Consider the following 14,286-nt stretch of genomic DNA (forward strand, 5'->3'; position numbering starts at 1 on the left):
TAAGAAACACGAAAACTAAGATTAAGTTTGGCTGGACAGAAGTGCCATATATTACAAAGCAGTACTATATGAAAGGACATTTTTGTGTCAAAAATGTTTCTATATTATGATTTCTTTTTTTTTTTTTTTTTTTTTTTTTTGAGACGGAGTCTTGCTCTGTCACCCTGGCTGGAGTGCAGTGGCCGGATCTCAGCTCACTGCAAGCTCCGCCTCCCGGGTTTACGCCGTTCTCCTGCCTCAGCCTCCCGAGTAGCTGGGACTACAGGCGCCCGCCACCTCGCCCGGCTAGTTTTTTTGTATTTTTTAGTAGAGACGGGGTTTCACCGTGTTAGCCGGGATCGTCTCTCGATCTCCTGGCCTCGTGATCCGCCCGTCTCGGCCTCCCAAAGTGCTGGGATTACAGGCTTGAGCCACCGTGCCCGGCCATGATTTATTTCTTTAGGATGGATGCTAATAGGGTCAAAAGTTGTGAACATTCTTAAGGCTTTGACTCTAACGTTTATTTATTTATTTTTTTCTGTCACCCAAGCTGGAGTGCAATGGTGCCATCTCGGCTCACTGCAACCTCCTCCTCCTGGGTTCAAGTGATTCTCCTGCCTCAGCCTCCCTAGTAGCTGAATTACAGGCGCCCGTCACCACGGCCAGCTAAGTTTTGTATTTTTAGTAGAGACGGGGTTTCACCATGTTGGTCAGGCCAGTCTCGAACTCCTAACCTCAGTGATCCACCTGCCTCATTTTCCCAAAGTGTTGGGATTACAGGCGTGAGCCACTGTGCCTGGCCAACTCTAACCAACTCTAAGCTATATAACCATTAAATATAGCTTTCTTTGTTCTCACCAGATTATTAGAGGCCTCCTTTTTGGTCTGGACTACAATAATTATGATTAGGCTTAAAGTCAGTCCTTCTGTATCCTAATCTGTCCCCTAGAATATCTATACCATGACCAGGTTACCTTCTTAAAAATCCAATCGGATTTCAGGCCATCTAAGGATTTTCCTAGCCAAGATAAAAAACCAAACCTCTAAGTCTGGTATACATGGTCCTTTACTATCTGACAATAAACACCTTTATGCACAGCCCCTCTGTTCTCCTGCAGATGCTTCTACACCATCGAATTTAACATTTCCTGAACACCCCACACTCTCATCACACTCTACCTCTATACCTGCTGTTCTCTTTGCTTAGAAGGCCCTTTCCTCTCCCTACCTTCTCACTGCATCTAGAAAGGTCTTAAATCATGACCTAATTTAAATGCCACCTCATCTGTAAAATTTTCCCCAACGATCACAGTAGAATTAGTGGCTCTACCTTTACTATAAATCTTTTCACACTTGTTCTATTTTCCATTTTAATATTTATCCCTTTGTAGATTGTCCATTCCTAGAGGGGAGAGATAATGTCATATTCATTCTGGCATCCCCCCAGTGTATCACACATTGGGTACTCTATATGTTTATTCAATGATTAACTGACTAAATAGATGTTCATAGTCTATTTAACCCAGGGATGTGCCTGGGATATGCCAACAGCGGGAATGTTGAATGAATGTGAACTGTTTAAAATCACTCGGACACTTAGGAATCTCTCTATTTAATAAAGGACCTTAAATTTTAGTTCTGGGACGTTCAAGTAAACATAATGGAGGTGGTATCAGGAAACAATTCCAACGCTAGTTTTATAATACCCTGTAATACCTTTCCAAGTATCTGAGAAGATGATTTTAAATTTTCAAAAGATTATCAAAACGATTTACATTGGAAAAAAAATGCTAACACTTTCAATGAACAGGAAGTATTATGAATTTAAATATAAAATGAAAGGATGTTAAACTCAAAACAAGTCTGGGAATCACTGATATTGAGGAGTAAACACTGCCACCTTTTGGCTACACAGGGATGTGGCGGTGGGAGTGCATCTGGTGCATGACAGGTGGATTATCTCTCCAGGACCTTCCCTTCTGATAGCCTTCTGCATTGCCCCTTCTCATACATGCCTCCGCCAGAACAGGGGCAAGAGAAGATTCATGTATTCACGCCTCCCTTCCAACATTCATGTATTCATCCCACAATTATTTACTGATGACCCACTATGGCTGGCCATCGTCCTTGGGGCTGAAGACACACAGACAAGGTACACATACACAGACAAAATTTCTGCCTTCATGGACCTTTAGTGGAGAGTCAAAGAAATATGAAAATAAATAAGATTAAGTTTTGCTTGGCAGAAGTGCTATGTAATAAGTAAAAGAGGCAATGGGATAACAAGTAGTGACTGAGGAGTTGGTTATTTATTTAGGTGGTTATGGGTGACCTTAAGGAGGAACTATTTGAGCTGAGCTTCGGTGAGGAGCAGGGGGCAACCAACTGAGATCTGGGGGAAAAAAAGAGTTCTAGGCAGACGGAGTAGCAAATGAAAGACGTCAAGTCAGAGCCTAAACTCATCACCATTCTGCTATGTTGCCCCAATATTAACCTAATAACAATTTTATGCTAAGTACAGCTTGAGAGACTGGATGGATACAGTCATGTGTATCTTCAGAGTTAATCAGAATTAAATAACAGTATGTTGGAGAAAAACAAACCTTGTAGGAATAAACAACTTTGCAGGTGAGTGGATAATTTCTTAAGGTGCCAGAAGGGCTGGAACTGCTGTCATCAAAAACATCCATGTTATCTTCAAACTCTTCTCCTTCTTCTCTTTCGGTATCTGCATTAAGCTAAGAAAAATCAGAAACCATTGGCTAGTTTCCTTACTTCAAGAAAATGGTTGAAAGCCAGAAAAACACTTAAAACTTGATTGTTTCAAAATGTTAATTTGCCTTTTAACTCCGCATAGAAATGACTATCTTTCGCACTTACATTTTTCATGTTATGAAAGAAGAGAGTTTTTTTTTTTTTTTTTTGAGATGGGAGTTTTGCTCTTGTCACCCGGGCTGGAGTACAGTGGCTTGATCTTGGCTCACTGTAACTTCTGCCTCCCAGGTTCAAGCAATGCTCATGCCTCAATCTCCCAAACAGCTGGGATTACAGGCACCCACCACCACACCTGGCTAATTGTTTTGTATTTTTAGTAGAGATGGGGTTTCACCATGTTGGCCAGGCTGGTCTTGAACTCCTGGCCTCCAGTGATCCACCCACCTCCCAAAGTACTGGTATTACTATAGGTGTGAGCCACCGCACCAGGTCTAGGACAGAGATTTAAAAAAAAATTTATTTTTTTTGAGACAGAGTCTTGCTCTGTTGTGTAGGCTGGAGTGCAGTGGCACGATCTCGGCTCACTGCAAGCTCCGCCTCCTCAGCCTCCCAAGTAGCTGGGACTACAGGTGCCCGCCACCACACCCGGCGAATTTTTTGTATTTTTAGTAGAGACGGGGTTTCACTGTGTTAGCCACGATGGTCTTGATCTCCTGACCTCATGATCTGTCCACCTCGGCCTCCCAAAGTGCTGGGATTACAGGTGTGAGCCACCGCGCCCGGCCAGGACAGAGACTTTTTTTAAATCAAGAAGTAAGTTTCTGTCAAATACATAGGAAATATTTATCAGTATCCTTTCACTTTTCACTGTTAAGTACTGACTGACAAAGGCCTCTGAATTTTAACTGATCCTGTTATCAAACATTAAAAAGGTTTCAGGCCAGGTGTGGTGGCTCACGCATGTAATCCAAGTACTTTGGGAGGTGAAGGTAGGTGGATCACTTGAGGTCAGGAGTTTGAGACCAGCCTGGCCAACATGGTGAAACCTAACCCCATATCTACTAAAAATATAGAGAAAAAAATATATAGCCAAGCATGGTGGTGCATGCCTGAAGTCCCAGCTACTGGGAAGGCTGACTCAGGAGAATTGCTTGAACCCACGAGGTGGAGGCTAAGTGAGCCAAGATTGCACGACTGCACTACAACTGGGGCGACACAGTGTGACTCTGCCTCAAAAAAAAAAAAAAGAACAAAACTAAACAAACCACTTGATCTAGCAATTCCACTTTTATGAATACATCATGAGGAAATAAAAGCACCAGGATGTAAGACTATTGTTTACTGCAGCACTGCCTGTAGTGACAAACGCCTGGATACAATCGATATATCCATCAACAGGGGAATGTTTGAATGCACTCTGATGTATCCATATTATAGATTAATAACACTCATTAAAAATAAAGTTCGCCAGCCGGGTGTCATGGCTCATGCCTGTAATCCCAGCACTTTGGGAGGCTGAGGTGGGCGGATCATGAGGTCAGGAGATCGAGACCATCCTGGCTAACACGGTGAAACTCCATCTCTATTAAAAAAATACAAAAAATTAGCTGGGTGTGGTGGCATGCGCCTGTAGTCTCAGCTACTTGGGAGGCTGAGGCAGGAGAATTGCTTGAACCCGGGAGGCGGAGCTTGCAGTGAGCCGAGATGGCGCCGCTGCACTCCAGCCTGGTGACAGAGCAAGACTCTGAATCAAAACAAAACAAAAAACAAAACAAAAAACAAGAAAAAAAAAATAAAGTTCGCCAAGTATGTGAAAAAACACTCAATATCATTTAGAGAAATGCAAATCAAAATCACAATGAGATACCATTTCACATCAATCAGAGTGGCTTTTTTTTTTTTTTTGAGATAGGGTCTTGTTCTGTTACCCAGGCTGGAGTGCAGTGAAACAATCACAGTTCATTGCAGTGTTGACCTCCTGGGCTCAAGCAATCTTCCTGCTCCAGCCTCCTGAATAGATGGGACTATAGGGGTGCACCACCATGCCTGGCTAATTTTTGTTTTTGTTTTGGTAGATAAGGGGTTTCATCATGTTGCTTAGGCTGGTCTTGAACTCCTGGGTTCAAGTGATCCCCCCGCCTTGGCCTCCCAAAGTGCTATCATTATAGCAGTGAGCCATCATGCCTAGCTGAGAATGGCTATTATTTAAAAAGTCAAAAAATAACAGATGCTGGTGAGGTTATGGAAAAAAGGAACACTTACACACTGCTGGTGGGAGTGTAATTAGTTCAGCCACTGTGGAAAGCAGTGTGGCGATTCCTCAAAGAGCTAAAAACAGAACTACCATTCAACCCAGCAATCCCATTACTGGGCATATACCCAAAGGTATATAAATCATTCTACTATAAAGACGCATAGGCAGGAGTGGTGGCTCATGCCTGTAATCCCAGCACTTTGGGAGGCTAAAGTGGGTGGTGCCAAAATGGTGAAACCCTGTCTCTACTAAAAATACAAAAATTAACCAGGCCTGGTGGTGTGTGCCTGTAATCCCAGCTATTCAGGAGGCTGAGGCACGAGAATTGCTTGAACCTGTGAGGCGAAGGTTGCAGTGAGTCAAGATTGTGCCAGTGCACTGCAGCCTGGGCAACAGAGCAAGACTGTCTTAAAAAAAAAAAAAAAAAAAAAAAAGACACATGCACACATGCACACATGCACGTGTATATTCATTGAAGCACTATTTATACTAGCAAACACATGGAATCAACCTAAATACTCATCAATGACAAGTTGAATAAAGAAAATGTGGTACATATATACCATGAAATACTATGCAGCCACAAAAAAGAATGATGTCTTCTGCAGGAACATGGATGGAACTGGTGGCCATTATCCTTAACAAACTAATACAGGAAGAGAAAACCAAATACTGCATGTTCTTACTAGTAAGTGGGAGCTAAATGATGGGCACTCATGGACACAAAGAGGGGAACAACAGACACTGAGGCCTACTTGAAGGCAGAAGGTGGGAGGAAGGAGAGGATTAGAAAAAATAACTATTTACTAGGCTTAGTACCTGGGTAGTGAAACAATTTGTAAAACAAACCCCCATGACACGAGTTTACCTATGTAACAAACCTGCCCATGTACCCTTGCACTTAAGAGTTTTTTAAAAAATGAGTTCGAGACTAGAAAAACCAGAAATAAACCTTCACGTACATGATTAAATAATTTTCAACAAGGATGCCAAGACCACTCAGTGGAGGAAAGGACAGTTTTTCAACAAATGTTGCTGGAAGAATTGGATACCCATATGCAAAAGAATGAAGTTGAAATCTCACCTTATATAATACACAGAAAAAATTAAATGGATCAAAGACCTAAACCTATGAAACTTTAAAAGAAAACATAGGGTAAACACTTTATGATGGTGGATTTGGCAATTATTTTTTTGGAGACAGAGTCTTGCTCTGTTGCCCAGGCTGGAGTGTAGTGGCGTGATCTTGACTCACTGCAACCTCTGCCTACTGGGTTCAAGCAATTCTCCTGCCTCAGCCTCCCAAGTAGCTGGGACTATAGGCGCACACCGCCACACCCAGCTAGTCTTTTGTATTTTAGTAGAGACGGGGTTTTACAGTGTTGCTCAGGCTGGTCTCGAGCTCCTGAGCTCAGGCAATCCCCACCCCCGACCTCAATGATTTTTTTAAATATGATGCCAAAAACATAGGCAACAAAAGAAAAAAACAGATACATTGAACCTTATCAAAATAAAAAATATGTATGCATCAAAGAACAATAGAGTGAAAAGGCAACCCACAGAATGGGATAAGGTATTTGCAAGTCATATATCTTAAAAGGGATTAATATCCAGAATATATAAAGAATCCCTAAAACTGACCACCAAAAACAAATAATCCAATTAAAAATGGGCAAAAGGTTTGAAGAGATATCTTTCCAAAGAAGATATATAAATAGCCAATAACCACATGAAAATAGCTCAACATCACTAATGATTAGGGAAATGCAAATCAAAACCACAATGAGATACCATTTCATACCCATTAGGATGCTATCTCATACACACACACACACACACACACACACACACACACACACACACAGAGAAAATAAGTGTTGACAAGGATGTGGAAAAACTGGAACCTTTATATACTGCTGGTGGGGATGTAAAATGGTACAGCTGCTATGGAAAAACAGTAACATGTTTCTTCAATAAATTAAACACAGAATTACCACATAATTCAGCAATGCCATTTTGGGTATATACCCAAAAGAACAGAAAGCACAGACCTGAACAGATATTTGTAAACCAATGTTCACAGCCACATTATTCACAAAAGGTAGAAGCAACTCAAGTGTCCATTGAGAGATGAATGGATAAGTAAAATGTAGGTATATATCACAAACCAAATAAAAATGTGGCATATATACATACAATGGAATATTATTGTCTGTCTGTCTATCTATCTATCTGGTTAGCGACAGGGTCTCACTCTGCTGCCCAAGCTGGAGTGCAATGGTGCGATCATAGCTCATTGCAGCTTTGAACTCCTGGATGCAAGGGATCCTCCTACTTCAGCCCCCCAAGTAGCTGGGACTACAGGCACATGCCACCATGCCCAGTTTATTCAGTCTTAAAAAGGAGGGAAATTTTGACACATGCTACACAGAACATGGGTGATCTTTGAGGCCATTATGCTAAGTGGAATAAGCCAGTCACAAAAAGATAAAATACTCTGATTTCATTTATATGAGGTTCCTAGAGTAGTCAAATTCATAGAGACAGAAAGCAGAATGGTGATTGTCAGAGGCTGCATGATGGGGAGTTATTGCTTAATGGGCAGAGAGTTTTACTTTAGATAGATGAAAAGAATCCTGGAGATGGGCCAGGCGGGGTGGCTCATGCCTATAATCCCAGCACTTTGGGAGGCTGAGGCAGGCAGATCATGTACGGTCAGGAGTTCGAGACCAGCCTGGTCAACATGGTGAAACCCTATCTCTCCTAAAAATACAAAAATTAGGCCAGGCACGGTGGCTCACACCTGTAATCCCCGCACTTTGGTAGCCCGAGGCAGGCAGTCCACCTGAGGTCGGGAGTTCGAGACCAGTCTAACCAACATGGAGAAACCCCATCTCTACTAAAAATACAAAATTAGCCTGGCGTGGTGGCGCATGCCTATAATCCCAGCTACTCGGGAGGCTGAGGCAGGAGAATCGCTTGAACCTGGGAGGCGGAGGTTGCGGTGAGCTGAGATCGTGCCATTGCACTCCATCTTGCCTGGGCAACAAGAGCGAAACTCTGTCTCAAAAAAAAAAAAAAAAAAAAAAAAAAAGACCAAAATTTGCTGGGGGTGGTGGCAGGTGCCTATAATCCCAGCTGCTCAGGAGGCTGAGGCAGGAGAATCACCTGAACCCAGGAGGTGGAGGTTGCAGTGAGCCAAGATCATGCCACTTTCACTGTACTCCAGCCTGGGTGACAGGGTGAGACTCCGTCTCAAAAAAAAAAAAAAGAGTTCTGGAGATGGATGGATGGTGGGGATGGTTCCACAACCATGTGAATGTACTTAATGCCACTAAACTTATACTTAAAATGGTATATTTGTATATTTTACCATACACATGAACAAACATGAAAGGCACACTCCCTTCTGAAATGTAACACAAGGAAAATAATTTTTTAACCCAGTTTCAAGGTATATTACCCATCAGAGCTAAAAGGCATCTATTAATTGAAATGGCATTGAGTGTAAAAAATGAGTTAGATCCATAGGCACTTAGAGCACTGTCCGTGATATATTGAATATAAATAATATTTATATCAGCATACATATCTGACAGGGGAAGGCAGAATGAGAAGAATAAAGACTGGAAAATTGAGGAAATGACTGACTTACTTTTTATATACATCTATACTCTTTGAATTATTAGAATACATGTTTTACTTTTTAAATTAAAAACCTAATAAGAGACAGACAGCCTCAAATATTTGTTTCTTGCTTGCTGCACACAAGCACTTATTTGGCTGCTTTTTCCCATATTCAAACATACAAAAACACCAATGTTTACACATTTAAGGTTACAAAGAATGGACAGGCAGGATTGGCCTTCATAGAACAGCCATTAAATTAATTAAAGTATCAAATATCTACTGTATGTAGAAAACTATGCTAGCCTCTTTGACGAAGATAGAAAACGAAGGACACAGTGTCTCCTTCCAGTGGTTCACAATCCAGAGTGAAGGATACTAAAAGGAGAGGCCAAGTGCATGGCCCTGGGAATGCGGAAGAGGCCACTGGAGAGGAGTCAGGGAAGACTTCCTGGGATACGATGAGTCTAAAAGTACAGGCTGCCTAGCTGTCAAGTTCTACTTTTTCATGAATTAAAGGGCTTTCTCTTGAGTAACTATCACTAAAGTTTTAAAAGTGACTCTCCTCTTAACCACTGTTTCCCTAATAAAATTCTATAGCACTGTATACATGTATCAAAATGCCCTTCTGTATCCCATAAATATGTATAAATATTATGTCAACTAAAAATAAAGGGAAACAATTCTACAGAATTGTGGAGAGTACCAGAATAAGAAATTATACATTTTTCCTGACATATTTATTGCCACCATTTCAAAGCTGCTGAAATATTCTCATTGATAACTTTATTAAAAATTTTCCACAGCTGAGTGAGGAAATCCTGTGCTATGTCTTACAAATTATTCATCCATCATCAGTCAGGTCGGTGGCAAAACAGTCTCACATCATATTGAGTCTTTTGCCACTCAATAGGAGCAAAATATTCAAAATCACAGACTTATGATTCTATTGTTTTCCAACAGGGCATTGTGCCACATAAAAGAATCATGCTAGAAACTGCCATAAAATTAACTTTGAACATATTATATATACTTAGAAGACATTGCCTTCATATTCTAGGGAAGGTTACAGGCATTTAAAAAAAACAGTGGGTACTACAAAATCAAAACAAAACAAAACACCCATACATTTATAAAAATGTGGGTAGAACAAGTTTTCAAAAATATACATGTACTGTGCTTTGGCACTGGGAATCAATCCAAAACATTTTATCTTGGCAACCTGGTTGATACTAAACATTCCTTTCTTCCTCCTTTATTTGGAGTTGATTTTTGGATTCCCATGGAAGGCAATAAGGTTGCAGTGCCAGCAATAGGGGTCACTGTCATATGCTTCTGTGTTGCTCTAGCTGCTTTCCAAAGCATGTCATCTCAGAATAATTTCTTCCTTTTTCCAATTCCACTCTCTTAACTGAACTGTTACACTGTTTTCTTGACCCAGCATTTCTAAAATCACATGCTTCCTCTGTCTCTTAAGGACTGCTCTCTCATCCCCTTTTCTTTCTGTCCCTTGACAGAACTTCAATCAAAACTATTCTTTCTAGTCATACTAACATTTTTCCTTTCTTAGATGTAAAATGCTTACTCTTTTTTTTTTTTTTTTTTGAGACAGAGTTTCACTCTTGTCACCCAGGCTGGAGTGTAATGGTGTGATCTTGGCTCACTGCAACCTCTGCCTCTCGGGTTCAAATTATCCTCCTGCCTCAGCCTCCCAAGTAGCTAGGACTACAGGTGTGCACCACCACACCCAGCTAATTTTTGTATTTTTTTTTTTTTTTTTTTTTTTTTTTAGTAGAGATGGGGTTTCACTATGTTGGCCAGGCTGGTCTTGAACTCCTGACCTCAGATGATCCACCTGCCTTGGCCTCCCAAAGTGCTTGGATTACAGGTGTGAGCCACCGTGCCTGGCCAAAATGCTTACTCTTATTGCAGAGGCAGGCAAGATGATCTTTTTGAGTTGATTTTGGGAGCCATCTTCTTGTACTTAGCAAAAACACCTCTGAGGGGCTCAGCTTCATGGCACAATCATGAGGTAGAAAGCAGAGTCTTGGGGTCTGGCCAACTTGGGTTTGAATGCTGAATGTGTCACTTGTTGTGTGACCTTGGGCAAATTATTAAACTCCTCAATTTCAGTGACCTTGTCTCTCTAATGAAGACAATTACTTCTTCACAGGATTAGCATAAAGATTAAATGAAGTAAAATATTTAAAATCCTAACACGTGTTTGGTGCACAGGAGGTACTTAATAAAGCATTAGCTTTTGTTTTTACGAGGAAGGGAGAATCCAGATAAAGAATCTGGTAATACCTAACACAGAGGAAGGCAGCTCCTCAATATTTACTAATAGAACCTCTCATCTCCATTGGACAGAGAAGTGATCACAGTGGACATTACTCCAAATACAACATGAGTAAGTTATCAAAGATGATGTTAACCAAAGGAATATAAATCATTCTATTATAAAGACACATATACATGTATGTTCACTGCAGCATTGTTCACGATAGCAAAGACATGAAATCAACCTAAATGCCCATCAATGGTAGACTGGATAAGGAAAATGTGGTACATATACACCATGGAATACTATGCAGCCATAAAAAAGAATGAGATCATGTCCTTTGGAGGGACATGAATGGAGCTGGAGGCCATTATCCTTAGCAAACTAACACAGGAACAGAAGACCAAACACTGCATGTTCTCACTTGAAGTGGAGGCTAAATGATTAGAATATGGACACATAGAGGGGATCAACAGACACTGGGGCCTTTCAGAGGGTGGAGGGTGGAAGGAGGTAGAGGATCAGGAAAAAATAACTAATAGGTATGAGACTTAATACCTGGGTGATGAAATAATCTGTACAACCCCCCCAAAACACAAGTTTACCTATGTAACAAACCTGCAATTATATCCCTGAACTTAAAATAAAAATTAAGAAAAAGATGATGCTAAAAATATCAGGAAAATGGATTTGTGCTTCCAGGCAAGATAGAGTATCAGGGATCAGATTTAACCTCCTGTCAGAAACAACTGAAAAACTGTTCAAAATATATGAAAGAACAGTTTTCAAGACACTGGGCATCACTCATGAAGGACAGTGATCCCTGGGGGATGGGAAACAAACAACTCCCACAATATACTGTATGAAGAACGTTTCTAGGCTATGACATAGGGAGAAGAAACCCAGGCACATGATCGTGATCTCCCTGAACAGAGGAGATGAAACTGGGAATTTAGTAAAGCCAAAGTGGAGACAGCTCAGGATGTGGAATATAGCAGTCTCCCCTTATCCGTGGTTTGGCTTTCCATGGTGCCAGTTACCCAGTCAACCATGATGCAAAAATATTAAGTGGAAAGTTCCAGAAATAAACAAGTCATACGTTTTGAATTGTGTGCCATTCTGAGCAGCTTGATGAAATTTTACAGTGATTCACTCTGTCTCCCCAGATGTGAATCACCCCTTTGTCAAGTATATGCAAGCTATGTAAGCTACTTACCCATTAGTCATTTAGTGGCCATCTCGGTTATCCTGATTGACTGTCACCATACCACGGTGCTTGTGTTCAAGTAGCCCTTATTTTACTTAATACTGGCCCCAAAGCACCAGAGTAGTGCTGCTGGCATATTGTTATAGTATTCTACTTTATTACTAGTTAGTGTTGTTAATTTCTTACTGTGCCTCATTTATAAATTCACTTTATGATAGCTATGTATGTATAGGGAAAAACACAGCATACATAGGGTTCGGTACTATCTGCGATTTCAGGCATGCACTGGAGGTCTTGAAATGTATCCCCCACAGATAAGGGGGGACTGTAATGAAGAAGAGAGAGATGCACAGAATTTAGGAAATCTGTAGAGGGTCCTCCTCAAGGCTTTGGCTGAGTACTGGTCAGTACATATATGTGAAGAAATTACCCAAAGCTAGGGCTAGAAGCACTAAAAAGGATTAGAAAAAATAATCCTCAGAACTCACACAGGTCTGAGAATAACTCCTGCTCCCTCCTAAAAGAGTAAAAACCTCATAAGGCACAGGGCACCCAGTAGAGTATTAAGATTAGTAAGGATACAGAACAGCTGTCCCCAGTCTTTTAGGCACCAGGAACCAGTTTCACGGAAGACAATTTTTCCATGGACCAGACCCTTGGGGCACCATGAGGGAAGGTTTCAGGATGAAACTGTTCCATCTCAGATGAGCAGGTATTAGATTCTCATAAGGAGGGTCCAATCTAGATCCCTCACATGTGAAGTTCACAATAGGGTTTATGCTTCTCTGAGAATCTAATGCTGCTGCTGATCTGACAGGAGGTGGAGCTCCAGCAGTAATGCTCCCTCTGGGGCCACTCACCTCTTGCTATGTGGTTCAGTTTCTAACAGGCCATGGACCGGTAAAAGGTTTGTTCCAGTCTAGAAGACTAGAACAATACTATAACCAACTTGACTTAATTGACATGTATAGAATGTAACCCCTAACAATAGCAAAATATACATTCTTTTTTTTTTTTAAGAACACATGTAACAGTTACCAAGATATACCTTTATACTGGGTCACAAAACAAAGCTCAAAAAGTTTAAAAGGATTCAAGTATGTTATTTGACTACAATGGAAATAAACTAGAAATAAACAAAAAGCTATCTGGAAAAATCTCCAAATATTTGGAATTTCAGTAACACACTTTTAATTACCCATCAGTCAAAAGAAGAAATTAAAACATAAATTAGAGGCCGGGTGCAGTGGCTCACTCCTATAATCCTAGCACTTTGGGAGGCTGAGGTGGGTGAATTGCTAGAGCTCAGGAGTTCAAGACCAGCCTGGGCAACATAGTGTGACCCCATCTCTACTAAAAATACAAAAAATTAGCTGGGCGTGGTGGTGCTGAGAGGCTGAGGCATGAGAAATCACCCGGAAGGAGGAGGTTGCCATCAGCTGAGATTGCGTCACTGCACTCCAGCCTGGGTGACAGAGTAAGACTCTGTTTAAAAAAAAAAAGTAAATTGGAAAATATTTTGAAGTGGATAAAAATGATAACACAACATATCAGAATTTGTGCAATGGACCCTAAAGCAATACTTACAGGGAAATGTTTAGCACTTAATACCAATATTCAAAAAGAAGAAAAGTCTCAAATCAATGACCTCGGTTTCTACCTTACAAATTAGAAAGGAGAAAATTAAATCCAAATTGAACAGAAGAAAGGAAATAATAAAATCCTGAGCAGAAATCAAGAAAATAGAAAAGAGAAAAACAAGAGGGAAAGATCAATAAAATCAAAAGCTGTTTCTTCATAGAGATCCATCTAATTAATAAACCTCTAGCAGAATGATCAGAAGAGAGGAGACACCACCAATATCAGGAATGAGGTGATATCACTACTAATTTTCCAGATAATCAAAGCATAAGGGAATATTATAAACAACTTTGTGCCAATAAATCTGACCACTTAGATGGAATAGACAAATTCCTTAAAAGAGACAACTTACCAAAGTTCACTCAAGAAGAATAACCTTAATAACCCTGTATCTACTAAATAAATGGAGTCTGTTATTTAAAAACTTCCAAAAGAAAACTCCGGGACCAGATAACAGCCCTGGTAAATTCTACCAAACATTTCAGGAAGACAAAATTCCACACAATTCTACACAAGGCTTCCAGAAACTTGAAGAGGAGAGGATACTTTTCAAATCATTTGGAGACAAGCATTATAACAAAA

The 14,286-nt window shown here is 40.6% G+C and overlaps 1 protein-coding gene across 4 annotated transcripts in view; it reads right to left on the bottom strand.

Moving 5' to 3' along the window:
- The window catches only part of LOC105468711 (FCH and double SH3 domains 2), a 339,082-nt gene that overhangs the window by 17,325 nt on the left and 307,471 nt on the right, over positions 1-14,286 (bottom strand). For all 4 annotated transcript variants that reach the window (XM_011718976.2, XM_011718974.2, XM_071075241.1 and 1 more), the window contains one exon: positions 2,583-2,717. In XM_011718976.2, coding sequence (XP_011717278.1) covers positions 2,583-2,717 — 135 coding nt within the window. The remainder of the gene's footprint in view (positions 1-2,582; positions 2,718-14,286) is intronic.

This window comes from Macaca nemestrina, chromosome 12 (genome assembly GCF_043159975.1).
Source record: "Macaca nemestrina isolate mMacNem1 chromosome 12, mMacNem.hap1, whole genome shotgun sequence".
Taxonomy (NCBI): Eukaryota; Metazoa; Chordata; class Mammalia; order Primates; family Cercopithecidae; genus Macaca; species Macaca nemestrina.